The sequence below is a fragment of the Anarrhichthys ocellatus genome, unplaced genomic scaffold, assembly GCF_004355925.1.
Source record: "Anarrhichthys ocellatus isolate YVR2014 unplaced genomic scaffold, GSC_Weel_1.0 scaffold30, whole genome shotgun sequence".
NCBI lineage: Eukaryota > Metazoa > Chordata > Actinopteri > Perciformes > Anarhichadidae > Anarrhichthys > Anarrhichthys ocellatus.
This window is the reverse complement of record NW_022280060.1, coordinates 948,085-972,176: the sequence shown is the minus strand read 5'-3', so window position 1 is coordinate 972,176 and position 24,092 is coordinate 948,085. Positions and strand designations below refer to the sequence as shown.

The 24,092-nt window shown below is 40.0% G+C and overlaps 4 protein-coding genes across 4 annotated transcripts in view; 1 reads left to right on the top strand and 3 right to left on the bottom strand.

Annotated features, from left to right (window-relative positions):
- The window catches only part of usp13 (ubiquitin specific peptidase 13), a 33,279-nt gene extending 25,850 nt beyond the window's left edge, over positions 1-7,429 (bottom strand). The window contains exons 1-3 of the mRNA XM_031863858.1: positions 7,067-7,429; positions 4,806-4,931; positions 1,976-2,154 (exon numbers count right to left, since the gene is read on the bottom strand). Of these exons, the coding sequence (XP_031719718.1) occupies positions 1,976-2,154; positions 4,806-4,931; positions 7,067-7,321 (560 nt within the window). The 5' untranslated portion in view covers positions 7,322-7,429. The remainder of the gene's footprint in view (positions 1-1,975; positions 2,155-4,805; positions 4,932-7,066) is intronic.
- A 770-nt stretch (positions 7,430-8,199) lies between these two features.
- On the bottom strand, positions 8,200-11,721 carry ndufb5 (NADH:ubiquinone oxidoreductase subunit B5). Its single transcript, XM_031864276.1, has 6 exons — positions 11,580-11,721; positions 10,745-10,827; positions 10,065-10,131; positions 9,854-9,915; positions 9,621-9,727; positions 8,200-8,416 (listed from the first exon to the last, which is right to left on the bottom strand). Exons 1-6 carry the CDS (start codon positions 11,695-11,697, stop codon positions 8,296-8,298), a joined length of 558 nt encoding a protein of 185 aa, XP_031720136.1. The 5' UTR covers positions 11,698-11,721; the 3' UTR covers positions 8,200-8,295.
- Positions 11,722-11,927: 206 nt separating this feature from the next.
- On the top strand, positions 11,928-15,210 carry mrpl47 (mitochondrial ribosomal protein L47). Its single transcript, XM_031864267.1, is given in 8 exon segments — positions 11,928-11,937; positions 11,940-12,084; positions 12,278-12,426; positions 12,513-12,573; positions 12,658-12,754; positions 12,885-13,015; positions 13,869-13,964; positions 14,092-15,210. Coding segments are annotated over 8 exon segments (801 nt in total). The 3' UTR covers positions 14,204-15,210.
- actl6a (actin-like 6A) lies at positions 14,420-24,073 on the bottom strand. The gene is made up of 14 exons (XM_031864249.1): positions 23,912-24,073; positions 22,633-22,709; positions 21,781-21,955; positions 20,148-20,248; positions 19,680-19,777; positions 19,401-19,495; positions 18,802-18,908; positions 18,091-18,180; positions 17,904-17,965; positions 17,046-17,160; positions 16,800-16,880; positions 16,450-16,545; positions 16,191-16,277; positions 14,420-15,346 (listed from the first exon to the last, which is right to left on the bottom strand). The coding sequence occupies exons 1-14, from the start codon at positions 23,934-23,936 to the stop codon at positions 15,266-15,268; spliced, it is 1,290 nt and encodes a 429-aa protein (XP_031720109.1). The 5' UTR covers positions 23,937-24,073; the 3' UTR covers positions 14,420-15,265.
- Positions 24,074-24,092: the final 19 nt, after the last annotated feature.

The window sequence follows — 24,092 nt, the reverse complement described above, 5'->3', positions numbered from 1 at the left end:
ATAATTAAAATATACTTCAAATTAGTAGTAAAACATAATGGCATCACATTACATTTTGTTAAGACACTAAAATTTTCATGGCATCACAATTAGGACACATTATATTTTAGGGAACATCCTTTTCAGTGGAAAAACAAACAAACAATCTCTGTTCTTTTTTACATAATAATTCCTGTATTCTATCTTTCACTCTTCTACCATGACAGGGAGCTTGGCTTCAAGTAACTCACGATGATATTCACGATTACCTAATAGGGGAAATTCACCACCATCACCTTATTGTGAGTGTTTTTGATCGCAGCCTGAGATATAATCCTTTTACGTCCCATCCCTATTGCTCAATCATCTAATCATTTCAATTATTATCTGAATGACATCAACCTGTTGGAAGGGGACTCTAGAGAGAGCCTCTTCTCTTGAGTCACTCTCCGTATAGAGTTGTCTGTTCTCCACTCCAGCCTAAAGTCGTGTAATGACTCATTAGAAACAGGATCATAGGTTATCCCTGACATTGTTATTGTGCCCACCGGCTTCATGTCGGTGGTTACCAGCTAGATTAGGTCACTGGACTGGTATGTAGCTGACGATGGATACATGCATGCCAGCTGTCACATCAAAGATCCAAAATGGACGACAGGGAGAATCGCCACGGACAAATTTCTATAGGAGAGAGTCAGCTGTTACGTAGAGGGGTGACCTCATTGGACAGCAACCATCGGAAGGCAATGGGTGGCAAGTCTATCAAGCAGTGGACAATGATCCCACAGAAACATCAGTTGCATTGAGGGTGAATGGAAGGAATTCCTCCCCCGTCAGGCCAGCACTGGGGGAGGGCGGGTGAGAGACACCTGGTCCTGGCCGAGCAGCGTCATAGCTACAGTGGAAGTGTGTCAGGGAGGTTGACAGGTGGTGGCAGCTGAGAGGTTGACGACCAACCCGCCCCCTCCCCCACGCCGAGGAGGAAGAGGGGGAGGAGGAGGAGAAGACCAGGCTTTGATTTAGAACAGTTACCAACCACATATACAAATAAATGGGCTATACTTGGACCACAGGAGGACAGGTCTCATCATGGGAAATATCTGACGCTTTGGGTAAAGGCAGGCTGGAGGGGCAGCTGGCAGGTCACCACAGTGTGACAAACAATAACACCAGCTTGTAATGGAGGGGTTCTGTTAGCAGAGAGAGGTGTTTCAGACCACAGAAATGACTTTAATATTAAAACACCAGGTTTGGTCCAGCCTCTAACCAGCGGTGGACAGTAACTAATAATATTACACATTACTACATTGAACATTTCTGGTACTTGTAAGAAACTTTTACATTTTATGCCACTTCTGAGGGAAATATTGTACTTTTTACTCCACTACATTTATCTGCTACAATTACAATTTACAATTTAAAAGAAGTCAGATTGTATAGAAGTCTATGAGAAAACGAGCCTACTTCTCACTTGATTTATGACCTCAAACATTGTAAACATGAGTTTATGGTCTCAACCGATAGTTTTAAGTCTTTTTAAATATTGCATGATGTTCTTTTAGTAAATGATGGTCCTAATTAGAGTGAAATAGATGATAAAGCAGTGTATGCTTTAGGGTGTGGCTAAATTATAACTAACAAGTCGCTACCATGGTGTTTTCAGTTCATTAAAGTTATTTGTAACTTTTCTGGTTGCCTAACAATGTCTTATTCAGCGTTGGGTTGTACTTATCTACCCCCTCGTATCACTTTTGGTCAAAAAAAAAAAAAAAAAAAAGGCAAGGGCCAAAATGCCAAACTCAAGACTTTAAAGCCGTAGTAGTCAAACTAATAAGTGACGTCATGGTGACTATCTCCACTTTTTATATACAGTCCATGGTTCTGGGCTGCTGTAGAAACATGGCGGACTTTTTGGAAGAGGACCCGCCCCCTATGTAGATATGAAGGGCTCATTGTAAGCTAACGAAAAGACAATTCTACTTATAGGTGAATTTACACTAGTGAAAACATAGTTGTATAAAATTCCACTACTGCCAATAAATCCCCCTGAATCCTACACACTGGTGCTCTAAGTGAAGGTCTGAGTGATTCCTCCACCACTGCCTCCAACTTACCTAGAAACACTTTTCCATTTCTTCGTCTGGGGATGGCGCCTGCTGCTGCTCCTGTGGCTTTCTGTGGGAAACAGGAAGGACGACATTAACTTGGATCAAAGAACCCTCATCACAATAAAAGCATCTTTTAACACCGTTGATGATTCTCTTTGTAAAATAGTGGAAGAAGCTTGTACGCTCTGCTGTGACAGAAGGTGCGGATGGTTGTCATTTTGAAATAGATGCTGGATATTCCAGTTGCCAGGTCGGGTTACAAGGCGAGGGGAAAAACCCCTCCATGGCATGGTCAAAATTAAAGAATGATAAATGAAACTGCTTCAGTTGCACAGTTTGATTTGGAGACTTGAGACAGATACCATTTACATGATGTCAAGCATCATGTGTTTGGGCCTGTCTTTGCTCGTACTGTGTCATCATTTTTCTCTCCAGAAAATTATCATAAATGTATCAATATTTAACAGATTTATAGATAAACATGGTCAGTCTGACAACAATAGTTTCAGTCCTGACACAAGGATCAATCAACAAATAATAAAAAAAATACCGACACCGTCAGTGAATCTGCCAAATGACTGGCTGGCAGCAAAACAACTCAGGACAGGTTTCCTATTAATCTCCACATGTTCTGGTGGCCGCTTCCCGTTCACGCAGCAGGGAGGAGGAGGGGGACACGGTGGCAGACAGACAGAAAGACAGAGAATGCTGACACACTTGAGACCAAGTGGACTCGTGAAGGGGGGGGGGGGGGCAGCAGACACAGGAGCCTGCAGAATGTGAGCAGCTGTTTCAGGCCAGATCCAGGCATGGAAATAGCAGCTCTTTACAAAGCAGAGCTTATCTGAGGGCAATTAGAGCCGGTGAGAAAACACGGCAGCAGCTTTTGTTGTTCACCATCAACTTTTAAAAGAGAGGCTTGTTCGGGTTGATGTGTGATTCTCCATTCATTGATTTTACACAAAGAAAAAGCTAAAGTGCTTTGTTGAGGGAGTTTTTTTTATACACACAGGGATGATGAAAAGCCTTACAATATAACACAACCTACAGAAGTTTTGAATTTCTGTACATTTTCAGTAACTTTTTGGTAATAATGCTTTATTTTATGGGTGTGTAACTTCAAAATGTTTTCTTGATCATTTCCATGGACGTTTCTCGGACTGCACTATGTAAATTGGTACAAATTATAGGGAAAATAAGAAATATCTTAAATGAAACGTTTAATTTAAACCAAAGAACATATTCATTTATTGATAATTTATTATTGGAAACTTTGGTCTCTAATTGTTTGCTTGCCTGCAAACAATTTCACATTTTTGCATGTTCAGCTGACATGCTGTGAACTGACTATACACTAGACTCTCCGGGTTTATGCTGGATATCAATTTTGATTAATTAATTGGAAAAGTACCAAATGAAAACGGTCCCATACTTCCTCCCAAATTAGCAGGTTCTTTCTGGACAACTTCATAGGATATTATAGGGAAAAGAGGGGACTGTGAAATATGTATAAGCACAAACAGTGTGAAAGGTTATAGAAGTGATTTGGGCAGTACAGATAGATACAATAGATCAATTGATAGCCACGATGACTCAGACAGGCCTCAGTCTAAAGGTCGGTCGGGTCCAATGAAAAGCCTCAAACAAAGTTCATATTTTCATCATTCTTTAATTAAATACTGATGACCAGCTCCAATAATATGCAGCGCACACTGTGTAATTTAATCAGCAATCCAGGTCGCTCAGTGTTTTGCCTAAAGCACCTTTCAATGCAGCATCAGACCAGTGATCCTTAACGACATACTAACTCAAATACTAACAGCACCAGTGGTGTAATAGTGGTTAAATACTCAGGTGCTTCTTTAAATGAAGAATGGGTAACACGTTAGTTCAAGCTCCCCGGTTTAGCATTCATGAGCCGTATACAATAACATTTAATAAATGGTTCATAATGTAGTTGTAAGCAGCTATAAAGGACATTTTAAGTGTTTATTAATGTACAACATTTGTCCAAAATTATAACTTTAACAACTATAACTCTTCCACTTATGGGTGGAGGAGATATAGTTGTTGAGAAATACATTTAGAAACATTAGTAGTGTGTTGTATACCAGTTTATATATTGCCTACTAATTTTTCAATTCACCTTGCTACTTTTTCCCCCCATGTTGAGACTCTCAAAGTGAAAATAATAAGTTGTGCATAACTCTGTCAATTATGGATTAAATCAGTTTCTTCATACTAAAATAGATCACTTTTTAAAATATTTTCTTATGCAATTGAGATCTGCCTGAAGCCAGTAAAGCCGGTAAAAATCTGCCTAATTATTGAAACAAAGTTTCACATTTGAGTTCATATATTATTGGTTGTAACCACTTTATCGTGGTTGCATTTGACCTCTCTGTTCTATTGTTGATCTATGATATTATCAGTCTGTCTACTATTAAATTTAATGTTTTGTTTAACTTTTACTTTTTTATTATATCTTGTTTTATTTTTTACTAATGTCTCTTGTTGCTCTATCCCCTTGTTGCTGTAAGAATACAAATAATAAAGGATTATGTTAACTCTCTTAATGTCTCTACAGCCAAGTCTGATTCTGATTTTGTGAGTTATCGTTTTATTGATTGCAAAGCCCTTTGCAAATGTGATGTGTAAAAGCACAATGTAAACAAAGACACTTTATACTCAAAAAGGCAGGGCGGGTGTGAGACGTACCTCTTTGACATGTCGTTTGAGATGCATGTAAACGCTCTGGCCTGTTTTGCGATAATGTCTCTCCACATGTTCTCGTCCGAAGCCCAGGAATGTGTTCATACACACATAAAGGCCTCCCTCCGACTCCTGCAGACCAAAACAAACAGTAACAATGAACAGCAGCACGAGGTGAAGAACCATCAACACAACAGCACATTAAACACATTGAAAACTAAAGTGAACATTACACAGAAAATCAAATTTACCTTATTTTAGGTCTTAGAATTGGTCTTTATAGTACCTCATTTTAGAGCAGTTTTATACTACTTGCAGTGTATTTTTATACATCCTCACACAAATATTTTCTAATCCGACCCTGCAGAGGAAAGGATGAGAATAATCATTTCGGTAAAAGCGAATGACTTTTGTGACAAAAAACTACTTAACATCAAAGCTGAATTTGTATTGTACTGTACTTTGGCCACACTACCTGGCACTAGTTACAACAATTTCTCACGACATGCACAGCAGAAATGCAAGTAAGAGAGACGTGCCAATGTTTCCACGAAAAGGCTTTCTTGCTCAAACAGTCTTTCTCGCATTTTGTCAAATCTGTTCCAGCAATTTCTCACTTTAATCAAGAAAATGCTTGCTGCAGAAAAGCCTGTTTTTTAAATGCAAATCCACAGAATCACAGTCACCTTACAGCCATGATTTTAGCCAAAGAATGTCTCAAAAATAGGATTTTTGCTGCTACTGTTGTTTCAAATAAATAACATGTGAATCCTGTTACACACAGCTACATACAAATTAATTTCATTAACCAAGTAGAAGCTCTTTGATTTGGGAGCACCGAGAAACCTGCAGGTTAAAAACACAGTAACCTAATTCCTCATAAAAGTGCTGGTTAGTGTCTGTGGGCTGAGGCCCACACATGTCACATCTTACTAGGTTGACTTACTGTATCTGAAACGTTTACAGTTACAGGATACAAAGGTATGATCATTTTGTCTGCATGTGACCAGTGGCTCACTTTGAGGTGTTTTAAAGTGCAGGATAAATACAGTGGGACCTCCTTCAGGAGTTGTAATTTTTCGGATGGAGACAATCTCCTGCACTTTCACACGTGGACTGACAGAGACAAACTACGTCATGAATACCTCTTCAAAACTAACCTAAATTTGCAATCAGCGTGGGTCTTATGAACCCCTGTGATAAACGTGTAAGTGGCCCAGAGTGACATATGAGCTTCAACAGTGCAAGGATAAAAATAAACCAGCCCGCTTCGGGCCAACGTGATGAACTCCAGACAGCTGAGTCACCTTTAAAAACGGTTTCAGTCGAGAAAGTAGTTTTTTTTATGTTGGATGTTAATGCAAGTAAGGTCGAGTTAAACGTAGATTCTCACATTTAAATGTGTTTAAAAAAATAACATAAATCAAAAATATTGGTGCTTTGATGCTATATTGATATTGTCTCAATCACAGAAGTAGTAGAAAATGACAAAATAAATGAAAAATTGTCACAATACGGGTCATGATTTTCTATCAACTCTCTAGTGATACAACAACATAAAAACAAACTACAATACTACTATAAAGGCCCTTACAGACTTTAAATCGATGTTTCCAATACTACCATGGATAGCATGAAAGTCACGGTCACTCACAAAAACACAATACAATAAATTGATTGTTATAAACTATGCTAAACGGCACATGTAAGGTTTTAAAAATGCTTTTAAATTCACTGTCGTGAGTAAATAATGATAGAAACATATGATCAATATTACAAACTTCCAGCTACCACTGACACACTTCAAGTCCATTTTTAGACAGATTATGAATTACCCAAAAAACAACAACCCTAAAGGTGGCTGTAAACTCTTTTTCACACACACACACACACACACACACACACACACACACACAAAACAACGCACCTGCAACCTGACAGGGCTGTTAAAGCTTTTAAAAATGAATTCAAGGCAGGTGTGTCAGCTTTGTGTGTTTATTGGGTTGAAGCGTGATGTGGCCTGAACTGCACAGTCTACCTCTCCATGCACAAAGGGAAAGCCCTCCATCCCTCTCTCCTGAGATGTAAACAACATTTAATTATTTATTTTTTTCTCTCTCAAGTTCACGGGGAAGGTGGCCACGCACGCACGCACACGTTACAGCAGATTCACATGTGTGTTGTTAAACCGAGCCTGCGACTCACATTCACCCTCTCCAAACAACGCGCTCATGTCTCGGTATGTGTGTGTGTGTGTGGACACTTACGGGAGAGTCGAAGGAAAAGGCGCACTCGCTCTTGAAAACCCTATCTCCCGTTCTGGGCACTCTGACGGTGGGCATGAACGGGACCAGCAGCTCTCCGAGGTCTGCAGCCATCTTCGCATTCCTGCTTCTGGCACCACAGTGCTGCGGAGCCACCGGAGCAGCGCTGTCAGAGGAGAGGATGCTATTTTTAAAGCCCTCCGTCTCTACGTTCCTCGAGCCAGAGGGGATGTGACGCGGTAAAAAAAAAAAAAACATGAAAATAAAATGACAGAGGGGCGGAGGCTGGTGGCTACTGCAGGGCGGCTAAAGCTAATGAAGGCTAATGTTGTTTCTTTTGTGTGGTTTCTTGCATGCGTATGAATTGCATTGCTACTGTTGACTGTGGTGACGCTGCCTGCACGAGGACGTTTTACCAGAAGGGCCCCTCCCACCTCTGAGGATGATTCATAAAGACACCCACACTTACTACAGCGCGTTACCCCCAGAGCCGTGTAAAGAGAGAGTTAAGTCAACGGAAGTTCAAAATGATTCATTGTCACCTGAATCACAAATATTTTATATAGTTCCAGGAAGTACTTGGTGAGCAATTTGCATGTGTAGATATTGGTAGAAATCTGTACAAACAGAGAGACAGAACTGCGTTTTTTGCTAATAAGTAGCCAATAAATCAATTTACAATATTTATATATAGCAACAACATACGTATCTAGACACTTTAATTATGTTTTTTAATTTGCTAATATTTGAAGATATTTACCTGCCACGATGACATATTGTAAGGTAAATTTCACTTGTTTAATAGAACAGAGTGATATTTAGTGGCATCTAGTGGTGAGGTTGCAGATTGCAAGTAACAACATACCTCCATTCACCCCTCCATCTCTAAGCATGTAGGAGAACTACGGTGGCCCTCTGGTAGGGATATATGTCTTTAGGATTTGATGACTACAAGAAGCAATACTTTATTATACAAGACAGGTAGCCAATCTATCACATGTAGATCGACGAGCACTTGCACTTGTATTCACAGCTATGGGACAAATCAGACAATCACTAGTTCACCCATACGGCATGTTTTTGAACTGTGACAGGACACAGCAGTACAAATAAAGACGCAGGAGGACAAAATATCAGAGTCCATATAGATACTTTATTTACGCAAGAGGGGGGGAAAATGTACAAACAGTGAGATTGATCGGCTTGATGTACTGATGGCAGACGCGTCTGGATTAATTGTCAGGGTTTGACTTGTGGCTGTAGTCAATCAGCTCCTTGTTGAGGGTCTCCACCTGGAACCAGGGGCCGTCTCCCTTTGTCCTCATCTGTCGACGCACCTCCAGCTGCGTCAGTCTGTTGACGACAAACAGGCAGTGAATTGATGAAATCATGCTTTAGAAATGGAAAACTAGAGCGAGCTGTGAATCCCAGACTATTGCTAGAACACTCGTCACTCTCTTTTCACAAAGCCAGGACAAAAGAAAAATGATGACATATTTCTTCAGAAAAATCAGATCTTCAACGATTCTCCTTAACATCCTCGTGTGATTAAACTAGTAGACTCAAACAGGAATGGAATCTAAAAGCGTAACCATGTAAGTCACTGGTGATTACAGTTATGTCAAACCTTTGTGTTCAGGTGTCTATCGTCAGGATTTGAGTGGTTCCTTTTAACGGAAATGCTCAGTGAATGTTTAACACAGAAATTGGTGCAACAGACGTTGAGAACTGCACTGCCATGGGCTGACTTTGGGACCAACATAAAGAAACACAGATACTTCTATTGCAGTTTGCATCCGGTCTTATACAGGAGGTGTGCTTGATCAAAAAAAATGTTTTAAACACATTCCCTTTTAAATCATATATTCATATACAGCTCATGTTTGGTGTGTTAGAAACAATCCATTTCAGTTTGGCAAGTTACATAAAAAATATTTTGACACACATTTGACACTGGAACAAAACACAGTTGTATGACTGAACAAAGGGCTATGACAGCCGCTCTAACTGCCACAGACAAAACTTCCTCCTCAACACCAAAGCACATCTGCTCCCTGGATGCTTCAGTGCAACTGGACACTTGTTACAATGAAATACATTCAGACAACAATGGCACCAGATATTAGCGGAATTCCATGAAATTCAATTAAACATGCACAGGAATCTAACCTCACACATGTTTAACCAACAGAAATCTGAAACCTTCAAATGAATCACTTGCACTCATACTTATAGCAATGATGCCACTGACTGTGCTATGTGAAATAACCAACTTCTATCAGTATTGTAATAATGTTGCACTATATAACACCAGTACCTTTTTGTCTTTGCTAAAAACTTTAATACAAGGAAATAAGACCTTTTCTTTTCAGGATACTAACCTCACTTTTTTTTCTGTGCTGGAGATATTCAGAGCATTAATATAGCAGCGAACAACTACTAGTTGTTTAGTTAGAAATGCTTCGTGCCGCTGTATCACAACTGTGTTCTGGCCTTCATACGCGACAGTATTTTGGTGACAGAAGCTACAACATAACACGGTAGTACTAAAACTCACCTCATGTCTGCCTTTTCTTTCTCTATCTGGATTGCAGCCATCATCTTTTCATAGTCCTTCACTGGGGAATCATAGAAGGTCCGTGTAATCCACCTGGTGATGGGGTGCTGACATGACAGGGAAAAACACACATGACAAGAATATTTGTAATGACTGCAAATGTATTTCATCTCAATAAACAATCACTGATTTTTTTCAGTTAAAGTAATCAAGTAGTTGAACAAGCTAAGTACCTTGTAGTACTCCCAGTGCTCAGGTTCGTAGTCCTCAGGAGCTTCAACCAGCTCTGCTTCACCTTCACAACACAATCACACCAAAGTTCAATTCAAAGTAACACGCAAATTCTTTTGACTTACTCCTCAAATAACATCTTTAAATGACCAAATATTATCCAATGGTCCAAATAACACACACACAAAAACACGAAAACATATCGTTACTTACCGACGAAGACGTTCACACATGTGACAATGACAGCCACAGGAATGCCGGTCAGCAGGACGTAAAATTGCTGAAAAGATAAAATGAAATACTGAAAATTGTAATGTTGTTCTGCATGAGGGCTGATCAAGACTGGAGGTCTAACTGTTGCTTTGATGCTAAAGTAGTTGACATTTTATGCATAGCTTTTATTTCATTACATAGGACTTCTATATAGAAACTAATAGCACAGGAGTAATTGTTTAATTTTGTCCACTTTGGGTTTGATGTTTGCGTGGCTCACTAATGGCTCCATGTAATGTTAATAAACAAAAAGGTGGAGGCTTATTCTAATGCTGGAATAAAAGTCCTTCTGGATTAGGGCATCTTCATTTGTGAAATATAAATATGACATGAGCTTTGAGCAGTGATGCAAACAGATGGTTGGTCTTCAACACTATTTCAAGTTGTGTTCCTGAACTCGTGTAACATTAGATTAGAGGCTTCTAGTATCGGTTAAAGAGTGAGAAGGTACAGCAGGGCTCCACTTAAATGTCTTGGTTATCAACACACTGAAATGTCTGAAGACCGACTACTGCTGGCATTGATATTATCATCTACTGCAGACACCAAATTGAGCCCAACAAAAACCCTAAATTTGTCGTGATCGCAGGAAATGAATGAGATGGTGTTACCGTACTCACCAATAAGCGCAGAAATCTCCTGTCGTAGAAGTCAGTGGGTTTGATTACAAACATTTTCTTTCCATGACCCCAACGAACAGCCACTGTAGGACAAGCATGAGTTGTGAGCATGTATTTAAAAAAAATAAAAGGGGTGTGCTTTATTGACATAGTATTCATAATACAAGACCAGAGTGACTTACATTCTGGTTCTTGTGATAATGTTATGAACTTATTAGGCTGTAGTAGTAAACTAAACAATCAGTGTTTACAATATCCACAATACTCATGATCATTCCTAAAATGTGTCTCCTTGTCAATAAATCAACAATATGAACAAAATCACTGTTATGATCAATATTACTGGTCCATAAGAAATATGATATTTAACGTTACTAAGGTTTACAAACTCGTGTGGTAAAATATTTAATGTGCATCCCACTAAGTCAAATGAGTTTTATGATGTTACAGTGTCAACAAATTACATGCACGTTGAATTATTATAGAATAGGATAAAATGAGGTGTTTAATTTAATTAAATTCGACAGAGAAACTCGGAACCCCAATATATTTGTATGATATTGTTGACATGCAAACGCTATAAAACAACTATTACACTGACTGCCAAATTTATAAAATGTGTATCTGCTGACAAATAAGAGTGAGCAGCTATATAACTATTAAAGTAACGTTACGAACCTACTAACGTTACGTACTTTGTGTTGACAGCAGGACGAACGGTAAAGTTAATATTAGCAAGCTAGCAAGCTAACAAGCCTCGGCACAAGGTCATAGGAAGAGACGGCCACCTTTAGGGGCACCTTCGTACTCTTTAGAGAACCAGGGCGTCTCTTACCTTTATCTGTCCGCGGGATTGCTCGAGAGAGTAAATTTGCCGCATTATTTCCAGATTTCAGAGGACTCAGTCTGGCTGCAAAAGCAGCAGCAGACCTGAGAACACTCATACCCACCATCTCTACAAAGGGACGGCAGTTCAACAACACGAGCTCTGATTGGTTGATGACAGACTGAAGCGGAAACCGCCATCTTTAATGAGGGCAGATAGGTAGATTTGTATTTTAATTAAATTGTGTTACTGTGTAGGCATAGTGTATAGTAGTCATTGCATAAATATATATTAATAGCTGAAAAAAGCAAAACAATTTTAAAAAAGTATTAGGTGTAGAAAAATGCATTGTGGGTAATGTGGGAAGGACAACGGTAAAGATGGCGACGTCCTCATCAGCAGGACGCGTTTTGACTCTTTGCAAACAGTTTCAAAATGTCTTTAGGATATCCTCAGCGATAACTACCCAGCACTGTTCTTCTGCTTTGACCAAGTACCAGCCTCATATTCACAGGTAACGTTAATTTAAGAGTAAAACATGACATATATATATAACGTGTTCACGGTTTACACTGGCTCTGCTCCTCAATGACGGTTTGTGTGAAATCTGTAAAGGATTTAGGTTAGGAAAATGGAATACCAATTCTAATTTAAGTTTGATTATCCCTTTTAAGTCTTGTAATGTGAATTTATTTTGCACCCACCAGGGAAAAGTCTCCCCTTGCTGCCCTGTCTTGGTACAGTCCCAGCACCTCTGTGGGTCAGTGTCGAGCCCTGCACACCACCATCAGCAGGAGAGGGCTGGACGAGTTCTTTGACGTCCCTGAGAACTGGGGAGAGTCCAACGTGAAGTCAGGTAAAACACTGAAGATGGCTCCTCCACTATGGCTGCACAGTCTGCTCGTAGCTTTAACAATAGAACATTGTTTGAACATTTAACAGGTGCACCATGGACTGCCAAACAACTGAGGACAAAGAGCAATGAAGATTTACACAAACTCTGGTAAGCACTGTAGAGATCCCACTGGTGCTTCACAGTGTTTTTGAACATTTCTCAGCTTTGTGTTTCACTCTCGTTCTATCTCAGGTATGTGCTGTTAAAAGAAAAGAACTTGCTGGTCACACTGGAGCAGGAATCAAAGAGGCAAAGGGTTCAGATGCCGAGCCCAGAAAGAACAAGGAAGGTTTGTATGATGCTCAAGTGACATCTCCTCCATTACTGTAGACCTCTGTCAGTGGTAGGTGGGATGCAGGGTTTCTATTTAAGTAGGAGCCCTGGCTGAGCTAACTCTTGCTGTCCTCTTCTCCTCCCAGGTGGAGCGGTCAATGATCAGACTGGAGACGGTGGTGACAGAGCGAGAGACTGCTCTGCGACTGCTGCAGACGGGCCAGGAGAAAGGCAGACCAGGAGCCTGGAGAAGGAACAAATGTGGACATGTCTACTGGTGAGACCAGATTCTCCGTATAAATTATATCGGAAATGCAGCACAACATTTTAAAGGTTCCCTATGTAGTTTTTGTTACGTTGCACAGTAGCTGGATTCTCGCGATGTCTCGATTACGTGAGAATCTCAGGATCACGTCACACAAAAATCCATCTCGTCGGGCTTCAAGCTAAGCGTCTGTGTCCGGTTAGCCAGTCCTTTGAGCAGCTACAGGCGTGGCTTGAGAGTTTTATTTATGGAACTGGAGAGTATTTCTTTCACAAAAAAGAAGAGCGAAGAACAGCGCTGAAGGTTTTTCCCTTTTCTCCAAACTGGCTTTGGCAAGAGTTTGATTGACTGATGGTAGATCCAATCACTTGCCAATTATTTTTTTAAAGTATCTGCACTTTTATAGTTTCCAATGATGCCTTCTGAGACGGTTGTGTACCAGAGTTTTTGATCTCTAGCAGCACTATGAAGCTGTTTTTCGATGTTTAGATCCCCATTTCATGGACTTTCATGCATGTTTTTACTATTCCACTGCTCAATGGCCGGTGGTAACAAGCCAAGATATGCTGGAATAGGACAGGGAAGAAGACTCCTAGCTAGTTTACATGTATGTAAACAATGCAGGATTTAAAATGCTTTGACAAAAATCAACTGTACAAATGTTTTAGGAGGAAACTTTGCCTGAGCCCAAAGATGCACACTGTTACAATCCAAACCTGGTCCAGATTTCAACAGAATTTCATTGTAGACAGGACTGATGTAGACTTTCTGCTGGTGGTCTGTTACCTGATTGCAGTAGATCTAAAGGGCCAGGCTTTAGAAAATAAAATGTGGCATCACTCACTTTATTTTTTCTTTCCCTCAGGTATCGATTCAAAGAATATGCTATTCCTTGGTACATGAACAGAAGGTACAAGCGAAAGCCCTTCTTCACACCCAAGTTCGTCCAACCTCACATACGGTAAGATATGGCACATGTCATTTTGTCAGTGTAAAAGATCTGTGGAGTTTAACCCTAACTTATGTTGTGCAAAATTCCTGTTTACTTACAAAATACAGATTTGTTTTCATATTTTTCTGTCTTGCAGGCTGCGCATAGAGAAGCACATTCGACAGAAGGCCAGGAATGCCAGCTTGGAGAGGAGAACTCGGTCCGAACTCAAGGAGAAGTTTCCTCAAGTAAAAGTTTCTGGATCGTAAAACTTCAAGTGCATCTTTTACAATTAAGGCGTATTTGACAGCTGTCCAGACACAAGGCCTTCTCTTCATTTATTTATCTGCTGAGTTAATATGAATACTCAAGTCTGAATCGGCTCATGTCACATCATCGGTGGTCTAAAACGGTTGTCCTATGTTGCGTATGAGTGTTTGATTTATTTGATCCTATACGATAAACCATGCTATATCACCCTGAAATGTGTTGGTTGCTGTTTTATTTTTAAAAGTTAATATCAAAACATGTGTTCTCATCATTACTAGTCTGTAAAATGAGTATTCAGTTTGTAGATTATGTTAATGCAACTTTACAGTAATTTGATAGTTATCAAAATGTAAACCTGTTTATGTCCAACAAACATTAAAAGCAATTAATACAAGACACCCCTATAATTAAAATCATGTACATGTAAAAGTGAAACAAACTTCACATCACACACATTTAACAAACAATGAAAATTAAATACAGATGCATTTGTGTTGACACAAATAAGCAAGAACAGGGTTTTGCCTCAGAGTTTACTTACTACACAAAAAAAATGATTCACCCCAAACATAAGGTCAGTCCTCCAAATACACATCACCCAAGTGTTACCGTGTCAGTAGAAACCTTTCAGAGCAAAGTGTGTTTCTCCACATTGTAATCAAAAACTTGATTTAGAAGCTACACACTCGTATTTAATGATCCTTAGAACACGTCAATGTCTGAAGTGGGAGGGAAGACGGGGACAACAGGCTCTTCAGCTTTTGTCAATTCCAGAATTTTTTTGTTTCCACAAAACTCATATCTAGAAATAAGGCAACCGACTTGACTGTAATGACAAACAATGGAACTCAAACCATCTTTCATCATAGTGACAGTTTACTTTGTAGATGTTTGTCTGATTTTCACAATAAATCCCAGACAGGCGGCATATTAACAAACTTTTTAAAAAACAAATCATACAAAACAAGAGTGATCATCTGTGGGTGTTCCTGAGTCCGGGGCCAGAGGTGAACTCGTGAGCTTGTGGCGAAGACGGTGATGGAGGGGGTTGGGTTGTCAATTCAAGGGCACTTCCTGTCTACACACTGCTTTCCTCCCTCCTCATACTCCTGTTTGGAGATCCACATCTGCTGGAAGGTTCCCTGGTTGACACGGAAAACATGTTTAGTTTCAATAAATCAGGATGAAAGAAGGAGAGGCCTGAATACACACACAAGCAAAGACGAAGCTGTTCAGCAAAGTGGACCATGTGATTACAGAGCTCATGCATTTTGCCACCGCTTTTATCAATATTTTTAGGCGACCCAAGTTAAACTTACGTGGACAACTCCCAGACCTGACACATTGTGGTAGCCACGCCATTAAGCATACCCTGCTTTATAGTCTACTCTAAATGAACATCATGCTGTATTGATTAAGACCATAAACTCATGTTTACTTGATCAAGTGAGAATTGGGGTATTTCTCAGACTTCTTTTTGCAACCATAGGAGTCGCCCCCCCCCCCCCCCTGCTGGCCATTAGACAGAATGCAAGTTTAAAGCGCTTCACTTTTCAGACTTAGAGGATGCCGCCTGCTTGTTGCAGCTCTTCTTAAACATCACTGTCACCCCTCTTGAGGCACTAGTGAAGTGTTATTACAAGACAGGACGGGTAGCGGCTAGCTGTTAAGCATGCTCATTTCAGTAGATATCTCTGCAACACAATACATAAATGTTTTTGGTTTATTCTTTGAAGGTTTTAAACTAAAATTCTGTTCAGATCTTTAAATCTTTGGATATGAATGCTATGCCGCTCCTCTGCAGGCACCTTTATCTCCCGCTATGAAAAACATTCAGCAGTAGTAGCCTCCAGCTTTGGAGTTGTTGCTTTAAATCCCATCCGTGTGTGAGAGACAGTTTTCTGTACCTCAAGAACTAATGTCATAACGATTAAAAACCTGTAGATATATTTATATAACACAGTTTTAACTGCTTTGTGTCCTTACGAGTGATGCCAGGATGGAGCCTCCTATCCAGGCACTGAAGCGGCGCTCCACTGTCGTGTTGTTGGCTATCAGCTTCAGCCTCATGCTCTGTAAATCACAGACACGCATGTTAAAACTCTGGCAGGAAATATCGCAGTGTTAAGGAATGTACTTAAATGATCAGACCACATAAGAAACTGTGTGCACAAATCAATCATTATTTATTAACTCGTGTTGTCATTAACTAATACTGTGTTAGGAGGGGCTGGCATGAACTCACCGGAGGAGTTTTCTGGGAGAGTTCTCTGTTCAGTCTGTCTGTGAAGCCCTGAATGAGCGTGTTTCCTCCGGTTACCACCACACTGCCATACAGACCCTGAGGCACAAAGTCAGAAAGGTTCAGCAAATTAGGCTTTATGTTTTTAAAGCCATGCTGAAGACAGTAACAAGGAATTAATTCATTACCAAAACTTGTATACATGTTTTGGGCGCAGACAATAGACAGGGATTTCCTGCATGATCATTTTTTTACATAGTAAGTTTTTTAACGGATAAAAGTTAAACTCAAGCGTCTCAAAGAAGACACCAGGAATAGGTGTGACCCGTGTGATAAAGCATGTTGATAATTACCGGCCGGATGTCGATGTCACACATTCCCACGCTGGTCGTCACCACATGACCGACTCCCAACATGGTGTTTCCAGACAGGCCCTGCAGCGATCACAACAAACATCATTAAATTACATTTTCACAAAAATATTCTGCAACACATCTGGACGCTTTAAACAACTTTTCATGACAGAGCTTTCCTTTTTTTGGGGGGTAGCATGTTGAGCTATTTAGTCTGCCCTGTTACTACACATTAATAACACACACCTTGGCATTAGAGGGGTCAAACAGCCCCTCTGGGATCTTCAGCCTCTCGGCCCCGAAGTCACAGTTGTAGCCATTGGGCAGCTCATAGTGCACTGTGGGCATCTGTGCAGCAACCCTGATGAAAGAGAGGAGGGTCACCTGTGAGTACGGCAGCGCCATTTCCCAATATGACAATTAATCGTCTTTCAATGTCTTCAATCAAATATCACAGTAACATCTTCTAAATTAAATTAATTACAACAAGCACAAACTCCTCAGAAAAAAATTCTCAGAAAAATCTGAAATATTTAAAGGCAATATAATTTGAAGATTGCAGTTTTGTTTTTACATCTTTATTGTTCAACCAAAGAATTCTGCTCACGGGATTACCCCGGTCTAATTAAATCAAACTATTTTCTTAATGTTTACATGAATGCACTCAAATACAGAATAATTATATTGTCAGTGTATAGCTTGGAATATTTATTTGTTTTCTCTATAATTTCCCTTGAAACTGTTGTGCTAATTTTGCACGAAAGTTCTTAATGAAATGAGAAAGTACTTTTTATTTGTCACGTATTTAATTCACACAAGAGTATACACAAATAGGCCCTGACATGTGGTTATTCCATAAAGACATTTCGCTATATTTGCAGCTAGAACATCTAATGTTATCGAGAATGACTAATATCGGGATGGAAGCTTTTGGCCGTATTGCCCAGCCCTACTTGCGAGTTAGTTATTTTGGGATGAAACTCACATCTTAACCTTTCAGCAGAAGTTCACTTTTGCAAACCTCCACATAAGCTGAGCGTTAAAGTAAATGACAATGTCTACGTTAACATCAGATTCATATTAAGATGCAAATAATGCTCTTACTGTTCATCATATGGCGAGTCGGACACCTGCAGCACAGATGCCTGGAAGTCCTGGATCACACACTGCAAATATTAAGAAAGACAAGTTGGCACACATTCAACCAAACACAACACATACCAACCAAAACAACAATTCCTTCATTACTGCAAGGTCACAACAAAAGAGTGTTTCAGAGTTTGCTGCTTACATTACACATGTAGTTGTGCCATGAGCGAGTGACTTGAGGTAGTTTCTCCTTTTTCTTCCAGCTGGCCGGCGATGCCTCTCGCACTCCATCCTGTAAAGACAAACAGTGGTTCACAGTGTGTGGTATGAAGGAAGATGACAATAAGGGCGAATAAAGACTCATAACGCACAATGAAGAGTTGAGTTAAAGCTTCCTGGTCCAATTTTAGGATGATTTGATTTCTAAACTTGGGCCTGTGTGCTGCAGATAAGAGCTGGTTCTCTTTATTAAATCCCTCCACACTATCATTCAGTGCATACTGTTTCTATATGTATGTATATCCAAGAGTGAACATAGATCATATTATGATCACACTACCTAAAACAGGGATGTTAATATGCTTTAACCGTAACGTATTTTAACAGCCAGTTAATCAAATTTACCAGGAGGAAAAATTATATTTAATTTCACCACTGTATGGATGTTTTTACCGTAGCATTCAAAACTTTGCATTAGTAAATACACATTTGTCCATTCAAGAATATTTGTAAGACACCATCTTCACCTGTCCTGAACCATAAAGCCAATTACATGCGCAATACAACACAAAGACTCAGGAACGGGTTTCAGGCTCGAGCAATATATCCCAAATATTTCTACTAGATTATTAGAAATACACTGTTCCACCTGTGAAAGACTGAAATGAGATTCTCTACAATAGTGGTATCTTACCTTTGATGCAATCATGTACGGGGGGATTATTTCAACACTTAAATCTTGAAAAAGCTCCCGACACTGCATGCTCATGAAGTCTCCAGCCAGGGGCGATTTGACGATGCCTGTCGGAGAGAATAAAAAACACATGACCTGAAGTAAATCCCTACCATTCTTACACATACATACATACATACATACATATCAGCAACTCCACACACATTGTTTTAAAAACTTGCTCAACTGGATAAATCTCTTGATGTGCCTTTAATGAATTAGCAATCTCTTGTCTTTGTTTCTCTTTGTATCAGAAAGCATTATGTTGCTGTTTTACGGCACGATTTAGTTTCATCTGAAATAAAAACATGAGAATTACTGTTGCACCACCAATAGTTCATGACGACAACAGAAGCTTGTAATAACATTTGTGGGAACAGCCGGCTTGATGGGCAAGGCTGAGATGCAAGCTCCAACCAGCAGATGGCAACATTAATCATACAACATAACACATGCGTTATACATTTTCCATTACTCATCTTAGGTGATTAGTTAATATGTAAACAAAATAAATTATGCAGGTAGATGATCAACTTGTGGTGAATGATTTATGATAATACCTTGCTGCAGGACGTAGCCATCGTGCACTGGAATTGCTGTGGTGTGTGTGGCGCCGCTGTCCAGGACCAAGCTTGTAGATCGCCCGTTGGCAAAGCTTAGACACTCGGAGTGAAGGAAATGTAACCCAGTTCAACACATAACAGATACGGTACTAGTTTAACAGACTGTTCATCAGAGAAACAGTACTCTCAGAGCATCATCAGACACTTAATGGAAAATATCTCATATTAGCTTCGTCTCCCATCCTTTTCTGGATGAAGTGAAGTAGTAAAGGATACGCAGATAGCACGGCAGATTTGCAGAGGAAGAAGGCAGGAATGTTGTAATGTTCAAACATCAGCTCTGTCAGTTTCTCTCGTTTCGCTCGTGTGTTCCACTGCGGACACAAAACAGAAAATAGGCCGCTCGCAAAAGGTTAATGTCAGCGCAACACAAACTACGGGGTTTCTTCATGGAGGTGATGAGGACCAGAGCAGGAAACAAGCTCTTAAATTCAAATCCTCACCTCATCATACGTGGATTACTGCTAAAGCAAACAGCATCTCAAAAAGCTCGTCAGCTACTATGAGTATTCAACTAACATGTTAATATTCTAAAACAGAACCGGACTTTAAATCTGCCACCATTTCGCTGTTTGCTGATGAATTCAAACTATGTGAACACTGTTTGGCCATGGTGCAATCACAGAACACGTAGCTACCAACCAGTGTTGGTTCAGACTCTAGCTCGTACAAATGCCAACTCACCGATGCTTCTGACATGAGCACTGGATGCAAGCTGGGTTCAGACTTGAAGTGCATCTTGTAGGTGTGATCCAGAATGGCCTGGAAACTGTCCCAGTCCTCAACTGTAAAAGAGATGGAAGAGAAAACACAGAAGAGGGCTTGTTAAATGTCAACAATCTGTGCTTAACATGAGATAGGCAAAATTTGGGAAATAACATTGCAACTACGTATGTCCTCAAGATATGTCTTTACTATATTTATGGCTTCAGGCCTACAAAAAAAAAAAAAAAAAAAAAAAATCGACGTCACAAACAAATTGTGCATCCATCATCGCCATCATGGTTGCTGGGTCAGATGGTGGAGAAAATAGAGCAACGATGAGTTTTTTAGATAAAGAAATTGAGCATCGAGCTCCAATGTTCCAGGTCAGCCCTCTGAAGGCGCCTGTGGTCCCACGATGCTGTTCTGCTGCAATTAAGATTGGTGTCACACTCGTCTCTAAATAGCCTCCCAGCCAAACTCCACTGGACCAGATTCTGATGAGCATCATTAGCTAGGTCAGCGCACCGGAGTGCTCCTTTGACAGCCACTGTCAGAAATCAAACACAGTCGAATAGAGAATTTCGGCTTGGCTTGGCAATACCCGATCGGCCAATAGAGAGGAAATTAATGTGCAACCATTTTGAAAATTGGTTAATGATTAAAGAATATACATCTTAGGCAAAAGGTCACCATTCCCTGGAAGCAGCTTCACCTATGTGAGGCTTTTGTAATTTGTAGTTAATATAAGTTGTGTGTGTTTAAGTTATTTGAAAGCCTCACAGGCTATGTGAAATTGCAAAGAGCATTTTTCACTTGTTTTTAAACATTTAATAGACTAAACAAATGATTGATTAATCAAAATAATAAAAGATTTCTTGATAATTCATTTAATCAGCTGTTTCAGCCCTAATTTTGGATAACTGTTAAGCTAAATAACTTTGAATAGATGTAAGGAAAACATCATCTACAGAAAACGGGGCAGAGAAATCTGAGATTGAAACTGAGCCTCAGATTATTTTTTAAATAACAGCTCAATTTAAATTCCAAAGACAGCTTGGACATGAGACCCACATCTGGCTTTGGATGTCCAACACATGCACAACATAGACAAGTACAAAAGAGGATGGGGAAAATATGACCACTGTCAGGCAGACATGGCGGTTAACCCGAGACGGAGACTGGATGGGAGAGCTCATGATAATGAGTTGCCTTGGTCTTCAAATAATCTCATTAATATTCATCATGAATGACAGTCATCTATACGCAAGTCAGGGTTGTGACGAGTTCATCTACAAAGCCGGCTGTCAGACTAACAGACTCCAATTATGGATATGTTCACGCATACAGGATTATAAATATTCAGTGTTGGAGTTTACGTCACAAACTATGACGAAAAACAGGGTCATGCAGTTACACACAACCCACTTATCTTCATATGGGTTGTAACTGCGGTCATATTTTAGCATTTCACAAACACTGTACCAATGTTTGAAACAGCCTGGTCAATCACTAACCCAATAACATGGCAGTTAAAAACCTAAATGTTCTTTAGATTTTAATGCATTTGGGGGGAAAAAGACATAAAAATCACATGCCACGAGTCAACACTCACTCATGCCATTCTTGAGCGGAGACATGACCTCCATGCTCTCCCTGGGAACCCTCAGCTGGTTGGTATCAATATAGTAGGTGGTGCCGCTCTGCTTGCTCTTGTCACCATCCGTCTCCATGGGCGTGCTGCCATCCTCTCGGTCGATGGTCACACCTATCACCGTGGGAAAATCCGCCTGAGCCGAGACAAAACGCAACAGGACACAATGCAAATCAAGACACATTCTCAAAAGCCATGGTTTTGCAATGTCGAACATAACAGCACAAATTTCCCATTTTTGAGAAACGGAGGGTGAGGCAATGCTCCTCTGACTTATAAAAGACAAAGAGTACAGTAGTTTTGAAATGCTCAAAAGTACCTGGTGTCACTCTGTCGTGATTTGGCATGTACTGACTGATTCATCTTGCACACACACAGATAGCCCGCACAATATTACCAAGAACCTGGAACTGAGGCAGCTAAATGGAATTCAGCCATCATCAATTGTATTAAACGTATGTTTTTCCTGCTCTAACCAACTCTCATTACAGGTGATGACCACGGCATATCATAATGTGGCATTTGCACCAGGCCAGTATTACAGAGATGAATTTGATTATGGACATCAGTGTGCATCTCTGACATTTCTCTTATCAAACTGCTATTTACACAATCAACATCTCCACCTAAAAGCACAGATGAATCAAAACCAAGCAAAGCACTCCAGAACGATCTGAACTAAATTAATGCCGCCCGTCTCCGGGGTGATGGTCCTCATTTCTTGACATTGTCGAACACCCGGAGGGGAAGATGAAGATGCACAGAGCAAGAAAAGACACATAGTTAATCAGGTCATCTGTGTGATCCATTTACCTTGGGACAGTCTTCTCCTGCGTAGCCAGCTCTTACAGTGTATGAGCCAATGTCAAACACCAGAGCTCCCACCTCATCTGCAAAAAGGAGAATTTGATTAAAAACTCCACAAAAAAAAAAAAAAAATGTATCCATCTGAGGAAGGTTAGCACAACTTCCTCAACAAATACTATACAGGATTTTGAAATACTCAATAACAGTTTCAGGGTATCAGAAGGTTTCTGGGTTAAAAGGGCATTTTACATTCTGCAACATATATACTTTTTTTTCCCATTGAAGAGTATGTAAAGAGCAGTTCTTTAAACAATATCCCCGACACAAAAAACAACAAATATTCACATAAACACATCAGAAATGTATACCGAGCCAATACCTCAAAAAACCTCAGTCTGCTAAGTCACTGGCAGAAGTCAGCTTGAGAAAGCTCGTCCAGTATTAAGTTCTTCCAGGATTGTTATTCATGGATCTTTCCTTATAGCACGCCACATAAAGGTAAAACTATCAACACATAACAGGCTCCTCGGCTGATATTCTTATTCAAAAGGTAAAAGTGTTACCTTAAGTAAAATAAGTATGTGGTGTGAAGATGCAAATCACGAAAGGGATGATTATTTCAAGTTGTATGTACTGAAATGTTACTTTTTACTTCGCTACACGAAAGCTACTTATAGCTAGCACACGTATTACGTTGCTGAATGCAAATATATGTTTAGGGGATGGTTAACATTACAATTGATAACGACATGAATGGCATAATAAAGCACACAGATGATCATCAGCAGAAGTTTTTTTCAGTTCAGAAAAAGACATCTGTGAAGTTATATCTTAGATATGTGAATCTGAGCAGAGAGGGAAAATGCAGAGTACTTAAAGTAAATATAACGTTCCCTCGTTAAGCACAATAACAGTAGACACATTTAGCTCCAAATCCAAGGAAGCTATAATAACGTTACGCAAACGGAACTGGATGTGTAACGCTAAAATGAGTTCGGCAAACCCACTTTCATTCATTTCCTAGCTAGTTAGCTAGGCGGTACCGGGGTTACATAGCTGTTGCATAAACAAACTAAACTGAGTCAGATGATGCACTGGAAGCGTTCGCAAATTCACATATTCCTAAACGCGTGAGGATTAAAGATGTTAGCCAAGCCCAGCTTTAGTCTCCCGCGAGAGTTAAACGTTAGCACAGCTAGCATAGCTAGCTAACTGTTACGCTGGCTAAAGCTACCGAACGGAACAACGTGGACAACTATGTTTTATTTCACGAGAGCCCACTCACCGCCTCCATACACTCCGCCACTCATCCTTTAGATGATCTCAACGACGACTTTCTTGATTAAAAAAAAATGATTACAGCAGAATCACAACCGCTGAACGGTTAATCACAACAAAGGAAATTTGTTAGCGTGGAACAACCTCACAAAGCAGGCGCCACACTGCGTTGAGGCGGCTGTCCAATC